The 17,062-nt window shown below is 38.3% G+C and overlaps 1 protein-coding gene across 1 annotated transcript; it reads left to right on the top strand.

The window, feature by feature from the left end:
* On the top strand, positions 1-812 carry LOC126611604 (VQ motif-containing protein 11-like). The gene has a single exon (XM_050279914.1). It carries the CDS (start codon positions 115-117, stop codon positions 712-714), a length of 600 nt encoding a protein of 199 aa, XP_050135871.1. The 5' UTR covers positions 1-114; the 3' UTR covers positions 715-812.
* The last annotated feature ends 16,250 nt before the right edge of the window (positions 813-17,062 follow it).

Raw genomic sequence — 17,062 nt, 5'->3', positions numbered from 1 at the left:
GATAAAACCCCCACATTCGATGCCCCCCTCTTCGCGTTCTGTTTTTCATCCTTCTCTCTCTTCTCCCTTCCGCCCCCCCCCCTCTCTCTCTAGAAATCCACTTTGGCTCTTACAATGGTCAACTCACCCACTTACGGGTCCGACCCCAACTCCCCCAACACAACTTACGTCCAAGCCGACCCCACAACTTTCCGGGCCGTCGTCCAAAGACTGACCGGAGCACCCGAAGACCCATCTTCCCCAAAGCTACCCCTCACCCTCCCCGCCCGCTACTCCACCCCCAAACCCCCCACCGCCACCGAAATGGGGCCCCGGCGACCGGCTTTCAAGCTCCACGAGCGCAGACACGCCACCAAGAAGCTCGCGCTCAGCCTCAACCTCAACACCGCCGCCGCAGCAACCCCATCATCCTCCTCGTGTGGGCCCTGCGGCAGGCTGCCCAGAGTGGGAGCAGGGTTTATGGGTTTTGGGAGCCATGAGATGGTGATGGCGTCGCCCGTTTCGACCCTGGATTTTCTGGGACGTGGGAGCCCGAGGACGCCGCCGGCGTCTCTGTGTGAAGAGGAAGATCGAGCCATTGCTGGGAAAGGGTTCTATTTGCACCCAAGTCCGCTAAGTGCACCCCGAGGGATGACTGACCACACTCCTGAGCTTTTGCCTCTGTTTCCTCTGCAATCTCCTAGAGATAGTCAAAACTCTTGTTCTTCCACTTAATTAATTAGCAACCCAACAATTTCTTTAATTTTTTTTTGTCTTGATTATGTTGTTAATGAAGTTGTTATAATCTTAATGATGGCTTATGGGTTTGGATATTTTTGAAAGTTTTTCTCGTAGTTTTTGTTGAGTTTCAAGTTGACTCCTAAAGTCTGAGCAGAAATTCCTTCCCACACACATCTTCGTGCAGCGTGCTTGTGATCGACTGTTCATGTTATGAATTCCTATGTCATAATATGATATATTTTTGTCACTAAACTTACTCCTCATAGCTTTGCTAAATTTTAGACATGATTGTGTTTTAAATTTATTCGATTCAATGAAAGGAATTAAGTGATGTGTAGCCGTAAAAATAGGTATGTAAATAGCACTATACAAAAATTTGTTACGAACTGTTGTAAAATCATTGTTGATTGACTCAAAAGCATTAGTATTAATTAATTATCTGAAACGATAGTTTTTACACAATGATTAATAATTTCATATCATAAATACAAACTTGATCCAAGCATACATCATTTTTGTTTTGCTTTGGCCAACGGTTGGACAAGTTTTTAAAAGAAAATTCCTTTCTTTTTCTGTGCGTGTATTTCATTTCTTCGATTAAGGGGAATACACATTAAAGTTGTGAAGAGAGAATACACGTGAAGGCCTCGAAGAGAGAATCTTGGCAAGCGAGTTTTGCTAGCAATTCTTCTATGATAATTTAGGCTAGAATTTGTTGGGAGTGTCGAGAGTGGGGCCAAAAACAAAAGCCGTAAATAGGTGAGGGTATATCAGAACGGAGAAATGTGGCCAAAATAAAAGTGGGATGATGAGGCATGTTTCGTTTCGTGTATGCATGCTACACCTCCATCTCTCCAAATTTGTCCTTCATGATTTAAATTTGGAGCTGTTGTAAAGTTGACGATATGTGTGCAGTAGAATAAAATAAATAATACACAATATTTACGAGGTTCGGCAAGTGTGCCTACGTCATCAGGACAGTAGTAGTATTTTCTTTTATTATTTGAAATAATAGGAGTACAAAATAACTTTCACTATTTTCTCTTTTCTCTTTAGCCTGGCTCACTGGTAATTTTTTCCGCATATCTCTTCTTTCCTCTTCTCTTCCTTTTCCTCCATAACTCCTCTTTCTTTCCTTTGAATGTTTTTTCTCTCATCTCTTTCTTCTTCTTTTCACTTCTTCCTTCCTCCATATGCTCTCATCTTATAGACAAAAGATTACTATAGCAACACTATTCACTTTACCAACTTTCCTCAAATGAATAGTGAAATAATGTGCATGAATAGTAACCCATCCGTTTTTCTTTATATGAATAATAATCCATCTAATTTTTCTTTGGATGAATAGTAACAAACTATTATTTGAAGGTGTGCCTTGCCATGGAGGACTAAGGTCGACATATCTAGGGATTTCCCAATAGTAGGTAGTGGTGCGGATGTGGCCTTGTCACCCACGCTTGTAGGCAACAGTGATGTAGTTGGAATAGTGAACTTTACGCATTTTAACTTTGCTAGAGATATTTTGATAGAGTTGTCATTGATATCCAAAAAGCTGCGATTGCGTCTGAGAAATGTTGACAAACTTTATTTAGGAAAATTCGGCGTTTGAAATTCGGAGAGCAGTGTCTTTTCGATTTTTGAACAGGTGGTTGTGTTGCCTTTCCTTTTATAAAGGTATCAATTATATTGAAAATGCACGCTTTGAAGGTTGCTCGCCTGTTAAAATGATCTCTGTTGCATTTATGAGATTTCATTCTATCCAACATTTTTCTTTCATCATTTCTGAAAATGGCTTGCCCATCCAACATTTGTTTAGATTTGAGTCTCGGAGGAGATACACACGAGCCGCGTTAGAATAATATATGGCGCCCGTCCTTTTTATATTATAATGGCATTCTTACGGTTGGAAACTCTGTGATGAGGGATGATATAACGGTTACAGTAGTAGCTAGAAACCTTCTCACTCCCAGAGACAAAAGAATACTTTCAAAGAGGTCTGATGAATTGGTTGTTCAAGACTCTTTGACTTTCATTGTTCAATGTGTGGGTTATGTATCCAACATAGGCCAACGTCTACTTGCTCGAACTCGTCAAGTCAAAACATTAATGGCTGAGGTGGCAAGTCTTAGACAAGAAATTAAAGGGCTCAAGCATGAGAATAAAGAGTTGCACAAACTTGCAAATATTTACTAGACAAGCATGAAAAGAAAGCTCAACCATTGCAGGAATCCGAAAGTCGGATTCAAAGTGTTCACCAGTGATTCATGGCTAGATTTTGAAGGCAATTGATGCATTCCCCTTCTGGTGTTTTGCCAAGTACTGGGGCGTCACATGATCAATCTATAATGTCTCCCTCTTCTGGGGCACTGCCAAGTACTGAGGCTTCATATGAGCAACCTTTGTGAAGGCCCTCCATTTGTTTTTTTTTGTAGTTGTAACTCAAGTGTATGCACATGTATATGTGTGTGTGTGTAGGAAAATTCCTTCTCTTCTAGTTTTATACATGCCTGAAACTTTTGGTTCAGATTGTTAGATATAGGAAACTATGGAAACTTCTAGTTCCATTAATATGAGTCAATGAGCTTTTAAGTAAAGATGTTTTCTAATATCATATGCTTCCACATGAATTCTCGGGCATTATGAATTCATGAAAGTATCTCTTGTATAAGATGTCGATGGTCACAAAATCGGGTTTTGCTAAGTTCACCATTTCCTTATTTCCAAAATGAAGAAATTTAGGTATGATAGAAATTGCGATAATTAACTCATACCACATATAACACATGTATACACAAAATGTTAGAACTTCAAATTCTTAACAATATTCATATGGACTCGAAATTTATTCTCAATATCGACATCATTTTAGGTTCATATTTTTGGAATAATTTCACCCACTATAAATAAATAGAACTTGTGATAGGGCTTTAAACAAGTACCATTCACACAAATATGCCAAAACAGAAAAGGCAATGATTAAGTCTCCATTTTTTTTTCTTTGTCTACCACTTTCTTTTGTTTCATCCATTTTATTTTATTTTCATTTCATAGTTCTAAGTCCTTTTAGTTACCCAGGAAGTAATAGTAACAATATTTTGATGCTGCAATTCCACCAAAGAAAAGATGAAAAAGAGAGAAAAGCTACTAATTGCACTTGATCTTGTCTAGTCAATAGCATGCAGCATCAAACACACAAAAGTTGGAAATATTTTTAGATAAAGCATATACGAATGTGTGACATCGAAACAAGGATTCGTTACTTTGACAAATTAGTAACACGCGAGACACCTCATTCGGCAACTCTCTTCGCCTGAAGACTTGGGGGACTCCCACCATATGCTACTGCACCTTGATACTCGGCAGTCTCACAACCACTCAGTGACTTGGATTTTTCAAGTCTCCAACCGAGAAGTTTTCCTCACTCGGGAAATTAAGGGAACACTACCTCAAACTACATGCTTCACTCACAAAGCTTCAACAATACAGGTTTCAACAAAAGCAAAAATTCAAAGAACTTTATGAAGAAGGCTTTGGTGTATTTAACACAATATGTTGAAATGAAGCAAAGCTTATTTATTAATATTTTCGATAAGCCACAAATATGTACATATACATGAGTCAAAATAAACAAACAAAAGGGAGCCTTCACAAAGGTTGCTTAGGGGAAGTCTCAGCAGTCGGTAGAGCCCCAGAAAGAGAAAGCACCGGAGGGTGGTTATCCGGAGCCTCAGTACTTGACAAAACCCCAGAAGGAGGAGGCATTGGAGGTTCATCATTTGAAGCTTCATTACCAGGTACAACCCTAGAGGACGAAGGCAATAAATGCCTTTGGAACAAACCCACAAACCGCTGATGATCAAGTAAAACCTTACCATCAGATTCCTTCATCTGGTCAAGCTTCCTCTTCATGTTTGTAGCATAGTCATGGGCGAGCCGGTGCAACTGCTTATTCTCATGCTTGAGCCCTCTAATCTCCTGTTTGAGACTCATCACTTCAGCAGCCAATGATTCAACTTGGCGGGTTCTAGCAAATAGGCGTTGGGCCATATTAGACACAGAACCTGCACACTGAACACTAAGAGCCAGAGAGTCCTTAACAGCCAACTCATCAGACCGTTTGGAAAGTAGTCTATTATCTTTGGGAGTGAGAAGGTTCCTGGCCACCACTGCAGCGGTCATATCATTCTTCATCACAGAATCCCCAACGGTAAGAGGACCAGTAGGGGATATGAAGGATGGGCGCCATATGTTGTCTGGAGAATGCGTGGCTGTCTCTTCTCCAAGGTTCAAGTCAAAACGACGGTCGGAGGGTCCAGACATTTTCAAATGTGTTGAAGAAGGAAGAGGTCAGACAAATCAAGATCTTAGAAGTGCAAGAAATGAGCTTCTACTGGTAGAGATTCAAGTGTGCTGTGGAACTTAATGCCAGCCTCTATAAAAATCTGCACTCGACGGAGCTTCAGAAATCGAAGAGGCGTTTGCTTTCTCAAAAGCTGGGCTGCTCAGAGACCACGAGGGCCGATCTCAGAAATCGAAGAGGCGTTTGCTTTCTCAAAAGCTGGGCTGCTCAGAGACCACGAGGGCCGATCTCAGAAATCGAAGAAGCACCTGCTTTTTCAGCCTCGTCAGCACCTGTCACATGCACAATCAGCTTTGCGGAAATTACGGGCACTCTGTCGAAGATTTCTGGTGAAGTAGAAAGCACGTGAATCTTACTGTTCAATCACCGCTCTCCATATGCACCATCAACTCCTCGGGTACCACATATAACTTTGTCAAAGATCTCTGACAAAGTTTAGGCACGAGAATTTCGAAGTTCCAGCTACCCTACTATTACCCATAAGGGTAAAGGAACAGCACCACTGCTTGACAACTGGAAAGTCCCTATGTGTGTCGACCTCCGTGTTTTGCGGCAAGACAGGTTGGCAAGAACGTCCAACCTTTACTCACATTCGAGAAAAGACTCCCAACATAATTACTTTCTCAAAAACCGGAGTAGCACCGCTTTCCGAATCTCGAGAGTCAGATCCTCGACGGGATTGCTTGTTCGAAAACCGAAGAGGCACAACTCTCAGAACTTCGAGAGCCAGATTTCCTTAGATAAAGCTTGTCTGTAATCTTCACACGTAATATCAGCTTTCCAGATACCACATACCACTTTTTCAAAGTGCTCTGACAAAATTAAAACACGTGAAGCTGGCAGCTCCCACTGCATTGCTGTGACCAAGAAGGGTAAAGGAATAGCATTACTATTTGTTATTGGGAAATCCCTATATACATTGACCTCCCTCCTCAACGGACAGGCAAACCTGCAAAAATGCTCAACCCTTTCTCGCATTCGAAAAGGCACCCTCAACATAACCTCTCGAAATACTCAGCTTTATTTCCCCCCGATAATACCTCAGCAAATAAGCCACACCAAGAGCAAGAGTATCTCATATCATCAGGGTCGAAAGCAAGAGTATCCCATATCATGCTTTCTCCCTGTCTTTGTCTTTGTCCTTGTCCACACCTGCAGGACAAGGAGAAAGAGAGCAGTCAGTCGGAACCTGAAATCAAACCTCCAATTTGGAACTGACTGCCTGGAGCCTTTGCCTGGTTGCTTACTTAGCATTGCTCTCGAGTACTCATCCTCAACTGCTGTCAAGGTCACGAATTCCACCGGCAAATACCTCATGACAGTTGATCAGATATTGGCTCTTTACACTGAAGCTGCCAAGCGTGGAAGAGTCACTATGAAGGAATGTTCTGAAGGACCATTTAAATGCAAAGGTTGCACACCACTTCTGCCATGCAAAAGATTGAAGCAGAAGGTTCAACGGTGAGCTGAAACAGATCACTACAGCACGACACCTTTCCATACCACATTCATTATTCCGTCAACAGCAAAAGTATCCCATATCATCAAGGTCGAACGTACTCTAGATTTGATGGACTTGTTTTGACCCTCAAATTTTTGAGTCGGCCTTATACTCTGAAGGGCACCAGAAAACCCTCCAGCACAGTTCAAGAATAAGCCTGTGGAAAGTTACTTCTTCAAAAGCAAAAGTATCTCATATCATCTCTTATCCATTTGCTTCTCCTTATCCTGGCAGTTGAATGAGAGACAAGGAGAATGAGAACAATCAACCGGAAGCCGAAGTCAAACCTCTGATCCTGGGTTGCTTACTTGGAAGTTTGACTGCTTACCTTGTCTGTCACCTCTTTCGGCAGATCTCCTAGCTCGGCGACTTGGGGGACTCCTACTATAGGGTTTGTATCACACTTGACTAAGCCCGAAACTACAACTAAGCTTCAAGTGAAATTGATACATTACCTTGTGCGTCAACATCAGCTAAATACACCATTCCCGGATGGAGGAAAGGTACTTCCAGAGAAGGGCAGATGAAGATCAGACCACACTTCGGTACTTAGAAGTTTCGTGATTACTCAAGGGATTGGATCTTGCAAGTCCCCAACCGAGGAGTTTCCCTCACTCGGGAACTTAGGGGAGCACTGTTTGTACCATACTTGACCAATCCCGAAACTACCGAGCACCGGCCAACGCTATACTGTCAAGGACCCAGAAGAGTTCCCCTCCGACCAGGAGGCCAATCACTACTCGACACGTGTCAAGATTAGAAGCCAATCAGAGCGCAGCACGTGTCGACATCAAGAACCAATCACAACATGACACATGTCAATGTGACAAAGCTACAAGTTTTTCTATAAATAGGGGTCATTCCCCCACAATATGGCCTAATGCCATTTGGGTTAAATCATTCACAAGAACTCACTAAATTGAGAGCTTGATCCTTTGTACTTGTGTAAGCCCTTCACTACTAATAAGAACTCCTCTACTCCGTGGACGTAGCCAATCTGGGTGAACCACGTACATCCTGTGTTTGCTTCTCTGTCTCTATTCATTTACGTACTTATCCTCACTAGTGACCGAAGCAACCAAGCGAAGGTCACAAAACCTGACACTTTCTGTTGTACCAAAGTCTTCGCTGATTTTGTGCATCAACAAGTCCCAATTGGTGTTTCTCCTCTAGTGAGTTTCGAAAAAATTGAAACGGTTCCTATAAGTTTTGGAGTCAAGAGTAGTGCCTGCAACTTATGAGAAGATCAAACCATTAGATTTAGCTCAAACTTTAGTATGATATGGATAAGAGGATGCCGAACAACTTTCGTGAAGAAGCAATTTTGAATTGAACTACTGAAAAAGGAGTTTCGGTACTCATAAGATGGATGTCTAGTTTTCTGCTGAATTGGAAACTGGGTTGGTGTTTTAGACATCTGCGACAATCGCCCCGTTGGAATTTTCTGAAAACTTGATATGTTATAGGTACTGGGTGGACGAACAACTTTTAAGAAGTAAGTATCTCAATCCGAGGTTCGCAAGTTGGAGTTTAGAGGCTGTTTACATGTTTGTCAGATTTTCTGCCAATAATAATGATAATAGTTATATAAACAAATGTATATTTACTTGAAGAAAATTAGTCATACAGAGATATGAAGATGAAATGAAAAGATTTTCTTATTTGTGAGATTCCAACCAACAGAGGTGATAGGTAGGTAGTGTTTCACCGAATTTATGACGTTGTGCTTTTCACTAACACGAGAGCTTCTCGTACTGATAACATGTTGTAAAGTTGACGATATGTGTAAAGGAATAAAGTAAATAAGACACAATATTTACGAGGTTTGGCAAGTGTGCCTACGTCCTCGGGGCAGCAGCAGTACTTTCTTTCATTATTTGAAATAATAAGAGTACAAAATAACTCTCACTATTTTTTCTTCTCTCTAGCATGTCCCATTGGTAATTTCTTCCGCATCTCTCTTCTTTCCTCCATAACTCCTCTTTCTTTCCTCTGTATGTTTTTCTCTTATCTTTTTCTTCTTCTTCTCACTTCTTCCTTCCTCTGTATGCTCTCATCTTATAGGCAAAAGATTACTATAGCAGCACTATTCACTTTACAAACTTTCCTCAAATGAATAGTGAAATAATGTGCATGAATAGTAACCCATCCGTTTTTTTTTTCATATGAATAATAATTTATTTGATTTTTATTTGGATAAATAGTAACAAACTATTCATGTGGGCCATCCACATATTATATTACAACAGGAGCTACCTAGTTTAACCCAAAAATTAACAAATTTGGTATTTAAAGACTATATGTAGAACTAACTAAACTGGCAAAATTTAGCTAAACATTCAAGATTAGCACAATTGTTCGACTAAGGAGCTATATTATATATAGTTTGGATATATAATACCGAGTCTTAATGAAACACTCTTGGTACTGTTCACTTTTAACGTTAAGAAAATTTTAATTATGAAAAGTCACTTCTGGTACTATTCACTTACAACACTATTTTGTCATTTTGATTAAAACTAAAGTTTTTGAGGACTTTTGGTTAGCTTTCCTTATATAATATAGCTTTGTAACATTGGATTAGCACAACTATTCAACTGTTTAACAGCAGGCCTCCAAATGCTTTGGAAGTTTTGCCCTCTCGAGTCTCAACCAAGGAGCTATATTATATAGAACCCAGATCCTCTTCGGGTTGTTGAAATTTGATCCAACGGCTACAAACAGGGGGCCCCTCTAAAAGTTATAATAATTGTAACCGTTGGATCAAATTTCAATGGTTCGGATTAAATGATCCCTAGGCTTAGGATATTGGGATCCGGAGAGGATCCAGGTTCTATATAATATAGTTTGGATAGTAGACTGCATCTTAAACTACTCAGTTGCACAATTTTTTTTGTTGAAGTTACAAACAACTGAATTTATTAAGTACTTGAGCAGTTGGTGGACCGTCGTAGACTGTGTTTTTTTTTTTAATAAACGATATTGTCTACACTAAGAGGTGGAGGAGTGAACTAAACCTCACAATGAGCGAGCCATAATAATATGGTTCAAATTCGTCTTTGACGATAATTGAACTTAAGATTTCTCACTTACAAGTGAAGAGGAATACTACTAGACCGTAATACTAAAGTGACAAATGTGTCTTAATGTTGCGAGAAAATTGTAGCAACATTCCCTCAACTTTAACACAATTGGAGTGATGATCCCTTAATTAAAAATCTATAATCATTGGTTTCTTAACTCACCAAAACGTGCAGTTATGGTTCTTTTCGTCAACTCCGTCAAAATGAGTCATATTAGAAGGATCATTGCTCCAATTGGATTAAATTAGCTGAGAGACAATTTCTCCAATTGAGTTAAAATTAAGGTTCATTGCTACAATTTTTCTTATTTGGTTTCCATAATTGCCCATTGATTTAGCCTCACATGAGTGACACGTGACTTATTGGGACAGAAGTTCTAATGGAGTTGACGAAAATGACCATAGCTGCATGTTTTGGATAAGTTAAGGAACCAATAGTCACATATTTTTAGTTGAGGGACCATTGCTTCAATTGAATTAAAGTTAAGGGACCATTACTCCAATTAAATTAAAGTTGAAGGACCATTCCTACAATTTCCTCTAATGTTCAATAAGAGAGATTGGAGATGGTAGTTATGAAGTGAGAGGTGAATTTACGACTCCTGTTATGAGGTAGCATTTAGTAATATGAGTTTTTCTACGTAAACTCTGCATCAACAAATAAAACGTTCTCTAACACCTCCTAGGGAAGGTCCTTAGAATGATAATCAATCATGTGTTGCGTACGACTCATGGCAACAATGAAGTACATTCTGTTGGAAAATTTTCTGGAAAATGTGCGAATGGTTATGACGAGGATGAAAGATTGCTTCAAGCCATGCATAAATATGCTATCTTTCAAACTTGATTCCCCTCCACATTTAGTGTGTAAAGGAATATGCAAATAAGCTCTACATATACAATGAAGCTTGGCCTTACGCCTATTGTTTGTCAAAATTCACATAAGAGATAACAAAGAACAAGTTTTGAACCAAGAACAAAATTTGCCGAAAATTGTTCTCATTGCTTTGGTTTTTCAGTAAAAAGGTGGATATATTAGAAGCCTACTTGTAGGGGATATTGATAGGTTGTTCATTCTACGGTATTCCAAAATTCATCCACTATTTATGGAGGTTTAAGTGTCCAATTCTGAAGTGGTTAGACAATCATTGAAAGCCTTACATCTCTTGGTTTGCACCTTATGATTAAGAAGCACCACTTCAAAAAAGACATGTCTAATCATTTGAATTTAATTTCAAACTTAACATATTTCTAGAGTGATTTTCATACTATATACCGCGGAGTATTAAAATTTTAATCAGAATAAACACAACTGCATCTATAAAGAGGTGTAGTAACTTAAATTATGCATACTAAGACGACCAGTCGCTCCCATCCGACTGGTCGTCTGTATCAGCTTTCCTTAGACATGGGTTATGCCTTTATCCTACTGGTCACTCGATATTCCCGACCAGTCAGACCTTTTCATAAACCTCATTTAGCTTGAAAAATATCTAATACGTTCAGATATCGCTTGGATTTAATTTCATAATGACAACAATTATCAAGCTAAGGAGACATTCAGATATCACTTGGATTTAATTTCATAATGACAACAATTATCAAGCTGAGGAGACCCATATGTGGCATGTTTGTGTGGATCGAGTGATGTGTTAATCTGCAATGGATAATATCGAAGGAAAACTAGTTTCTTAATAAAAATTTTAGTGTGGAATTTTTTAGGTCGACGGGCCGAGGGACCACTCCAACAACACCGATACTGTCCCTACTTAACCACCTGCACAATCCTCAGGTGTGGGGTTTTATCACAAAAGGCCTCGGTGTTAGTTAGAGAGGGGTATTTCTATTTGAACTGCTATTTTTTTCTCCCTCTGTCCGATGTGGTTCCAACAAATGAGGGTTCCAACACTCCCCCGCATATGAGACCCCATTTTATGGGTCACACGTGGAAATCCACATCGGCAACCACGTGGAGCTAGTGGGGGCTCACCCATCACGCGGGGCCAAACGGGTACCCACCTAATCACGTGGCATCTTTGGCCTATGTGGACATCGCTTGGGGCCAAAGGGGACCCACCTAATCACGTGGTAGTACGGGCCCTTCCTCTGGCTCTGATACCATGTGGAATTTTTCAGGTTGAAGGGCCGAAGGCCCACTCCAACAACATCGATACTGTCCCCACTTAACCAACTGCACAATCCTCAGGTGTGGGGTTTTATCACAAAAGGCCTCGGTGTTAGTTAGAGAGGGGTATTTCTATTTAAACTACTCTTCTCTTCTCCCTCTATCTGATGTGGGACAAATGAGGGTTCCAACTTTTAGCCAATTAGATACATTTTCTAGTTGTTGCATGACCTGATTCGCTAGTTGTTTTACATTGATGCCGTTATTCCCTCGACCAATTTAGGAGCCATCAACATCTATCTTGTATGGATCCTGATATGGCGACACGTGACACGCATACATGGTTACACGCCAAATCTCAAAAAATAAGGACACGAGCACGGCTAGAACACGGTGATTAAAATATAATTAAATTATGCACACCTAATCAAATTAATCAACATCTATTATCTTTGCAAAAGACAATAGTCAATCAAAAATTCAAAACACACAAAATTCAATCAAAATATGAAATGCTTACTTCTAATTTTGGACTTCAAGAGTTTCTATGTTTACAAAACTACCCCCAAACTTATAAACTTTAGGTTTTATAAGTTTTTACATTTATAAAAATGCCCTCAAAATGTTTTTTATATTTACAAAACTACCCCCAAAACGTTTGTGCTCCAAAACTGTCCCAAAATATTTTTAATCTACAAAAAAGCCCATATCGTGTCTGATTGTATCCAAACCGTATCCTAGGCATGTCAGAGTGTTCGATAGAACCGACATTCTGACCCTTCAGGGATTCAGAATGTCCGTGCAACTTAGGTTAATATAACCACATAGGGCCCACGTATATAAGGAATGTTGTAGAAATATGACTCCTTACTGATACAATGATTAATACACACACACACATACACACACACACACACACACACACACACACACACACACACACACCAAATGAGGCAGAACTAATGATAATAATAACGATGAAGACAATTATACCAAGGGCAATGATGTTTAGGGTTGAATGAACTGTTAAATGAATTGTTAATTGAATTATGTGGAACTTGATGTGGAGGATAACCAGGATTAAAAATACCATGAAACCAATTGTTAGAAACAAATAGAAAGAATTGAACAAATGATTGATCCGTGTTTACCTTGAACTTGATGTATTTGATGAATTGACTGTGAGTAAGAATTTTATGCCATTCAAAATCAATTGTTATGAAAATATTCTTCATAATGAAAATAATGAATTCAAAGTAATGATGCATATATAATTTAAAAATAAGTTTTATTGCAAAACTTACACTGGAACTTACAATTGATTTACTGACGATTGAGTCAGCAAATAAGAAAATGACTGATGAAAAGGATATTGGTGCATGCATGCATCCTTGACATTCTAAAATGAAAAGTGTTTACAATTTTTGATTTCTTTGGGTATAGTGTGAACTCAAAGAAACTTTTGATTGAGAAATTGTGGAAATTCCAGACTTGAAACCTTCTCATCTGTAGTTCACTTCTTAAAAACTTGGAAAAGGTCTTGGAACACTTTCTTTTACTATTGATGAATGATGACTTGCTTTCACTATTGATGAACAGTGAAATTTGTTGAATACTTGTTACTTTTACTGTGGAAGAATATTTGCTGCCATTATTGTGGAAGCACGTGATGGATGAATGAATGAATGACTTCAAACTTTATCAAAATCATTGGTGAGAATAATTTCTGAATGCTTCACATGGTGACTTGACATGATGATTGAAATTTTCACATGGCTTTAAGTAAATGGATCCTGGGAATCCTGGTAGTCGGCTTTTTCATCTTCAGTATGGAGCATCACTGCTTCTGCAAGTAATTGTTGTGCTAAATATTCAAGTTGAGTGACTTTATTTTTCTTTGAGTCTGACGATTTGGTAGACTTGACTGTTCCTTTGAGGGACGAAGATGGACTAATGTCTGATAATGATTGTTCCGGGATGACTGGCAGTGATGACTGTGCTGGTTGTGCCGGAATGACTGGGAGTGGAGTAATGAGAAATTCGGTGAGGACTTGACTAATGGTCTTCTGATGGTTGAATTTATCCCACCACTTGACTGATCTAGCTCTGTAAACATCACCTGTTTTGACTTCATAATTCCACTTCAAGATCCATGGGACTTTGTACTTGGCCATGAATATTGGAAGAAGTGTAATTCTGTAGTTGAATCGGCTTCTGTCAAATTTTTGTTGGAAACTGGCAGAGAGAACCTGCATAAGTTCTTCTGGTAGGAGACTGTTGTGCCGTGAGTTGACCACCATTTTGGAAACCATGCAGGAAAATTCAATCTGAAACTCTTGTCAAAATTAATGAACCACAAATGATTAAAATCTTCTGTTTGATAGAGAAACATGTTAGTTCATGCATCAATGTAATCAAAATAATTGTAATGGTTGTTGGGAATATGAATAGGGGTGTGCTATCCCCACACCCCTTTTTACTTCTCACACACCCCTTGTTAATTTCTGTTCGTTGATCTTCTTCAATTTATTCGATCCGACGGCCGAAAACCAAAAAGGTGTGGGAGAAGTAAAAAGGAGTGTGTGGATATCACACCCCTATGAATATATTAGGTATGAAGAGGTTTGGTTTTGTAAAGGGGGATTCCTCAATCTGATTCGGTTAAAAACCTTCCAATGTAAAGAGAATGGCAGAGGATTTTGTTTTCATGAGTTTTACTGTAGAGAGGTTTGATTGAAATGGACTCAGTTTCGCTGAAGATGGCTTAATAGTATTTCAGTGTTTTATGTGGTCCTATACGATGATAATAGAAATTAGGTGGAAATACTGTTTTGGCTAATTTTTCTGGTGCTTGTTCTTGATTGAGATTGAAATGGATACTAAAAAGATATTCACTGGGGGTATTGTTGACATATGGTGATATTTTGGTATAACTAACTGGTTGGGATGATGATGATTGGTATGTTGGGGTTGAATAAGGGTCATATTGACTAACTAATGCCGTTTGATAATTGGGACGTGGTGATTGGTAGTTTGGCCTAAGGTTTTTTATTGTGGAACCTAATGGAGTGAATCGGTTGGTAATGGCTAAGGCCGATGAAGAGTCTGGGCTTGATTCTTGTTTGACTGGTGGTGGTGGTAGAGTGGCTTGAAGCCTCATCTGATCAGGTCTTCTTGTTGTCATTCTTCCCCTGCATAAATTCTCTGGTTAGGAAATCAGGGATGCAATTTTGACTACCTTTGATGTATTCGATTTCAAAATCAAGAATACTTAATACAACTTGCCATCGTGCAAAAATCTGTTTTGATGCAATGTTTTGAACATCTTTTTGTAAAACATGTTTTGCAGATTTGCAATCGACTTTGACTAAAAACTTTTGATTTAATAAATCATTTTGAAATTTGTTAATGCATAGTACTATAGATAATATTTCTTTCTTAATAGTACTATAATTACTTTGTACTGGATTCCATACTCCTGAATGGAAACGAACAATTTGTTCAGGAGATCCGGAAGAAATTGGCTGTTTGAGAATACCTTCGTAACCAATTTCAGAGGCATCATTTTCAACAATTTTGAATGAATTGGGAGTTGGAATGCCAAGACAGGGCAAAGTCTTAACATGTGATTTGATTTGTTTCACTATGGAAGTATGAGTATCGGACCATGATGAGGAATTTTCTTTTAGACGATCAAACAATGGTTTGCATTGTTGTCTAAGATGTGGATAAAATTCTGCAACATAATTTAAAGATCCTAGAAATCTTTGTAATTGGGTTTTGTTAGTAATTTCATCGGAAACTTATCTGCAAATTGAATTACTCTATCTATTGGTTGACTGGTGGATATTGTATCCTAAAAACCTATTTTTGGTTAGGAATAACTTAATTTTGGTTGCTGAGACAACTAATCCGTTTGACTTAATTATCCTAGCAAACATGTTTAAGTGTTTCCAATGCTCATCTACTGATTTGGAATAAATGAGAACATCATCAATATAAACAATTGAAAAATGACTGTATTGATTAAATATTTTGTTCATGATATTCTGAAACTCACTGGGTGCATTCTTAAGACCGAATGACATTATATACCATTCATAATGACCAAAAGGAGTGACAAATGCTGTTTTGTATTTATTATCCTCATGAATTTGAATTTGCCAAAATCCAGATTTCATGTCAAATTTTGAGAAAATTACAGCTTGACTAAGTCTCTTAATTAAATCTCTTTTGTTGGGAATTGGATACCGTATCCATTCCAAAACTTCATCAAGAGGTTTGTAATTAATGACTAACCTGGGAGTTCCTCTTTTTAATTCAGCATTTTTCTAGATATAAAAAGCAGGTCAAGACCAGGGTGATTTGTTTTTTCTAATGATTCCTTTATTGAGAAGTTCTTGGATTTCTTTTTTGCAGAATTCCATAACTTCTTGACTTATTTGGATTGGTCTAGCTTTTGTTGGTATTTTCTTTTCATTAAATTCCTTATTGTAAAGAAGTTTAATAATGTGTTGTTTTCTGTGCCAAAGGCGTTGGGAATATCCGAACAAATTTCATTAACAAGTTACTTTTGAAAATTGTCATTGCTTTGTAACAAAGATTTGTTTGTTAATTGTTCTTCAATTCTTTTGTAATTAATTTCTTCTTTTAAGAAATTAATTTGTTGTGATTTTTTGGTAACTAAATTGATGGTTTTTGAGATGCTATTTTTTTGTAATTGTCTTAATTTTTTGAGATCTGCTTCTGTGCAGAACTCAAATGTGATTTTTTGTCCTAACATTCTGGTGGTTATACGATTATGGTGTACCTTAAAATGATATATGAGAGCTATGAAGGGGAGACCTAGAATGACTGGGTCTGAAATATTTTTATCAAAACAAATGGAGTTTTAAAGCAAACATTATTTTGACAAACATGTGCTTTTGAGATTTCATATTTTAATTGCGTAGGTGACTGATTTGCAACATTAAGAATTTCTATTGATTTATGAAAATATTTAGTGGGAATTAAACTTCTTGGATACGATTCAAGTCTGCACCTGAGTCAATTAAGCAATTGTTTATAACTGGAAGTCTTCAATTATTATTTTTATTTTAGAATACCATTTATGGATCCTAATTTTTGTAGTAATCCCAAAACTAGATGTTCTGTTGGGTTTTCTATGGATTTGGATTCTAACTCTTGGTTGGAGGAAGAATTATTGTGTTCTTCATCATTATTGTCAAGGAGTGCTTGTGTTTGAATACTACTGAGACGTGAACGAATTTCTAT

Source organism: Malus sylvestris, chromosome 17, assembly GCF_916048215.2.
Source record: "Malus sylvestris chromosome 17, drMalSylv7.2, whole genome shotgun sequence".
NCBI lineage: Eukaryota > Viridiplantae > Streptophyta > Magnoliopsida > Rosales > Rosaceae > Malus > Malus sylvestris.
Note: the sequence above shows the minus strand (reverse complement) of the source record. Positions and strands in the feature narration are given on the sequence as shown.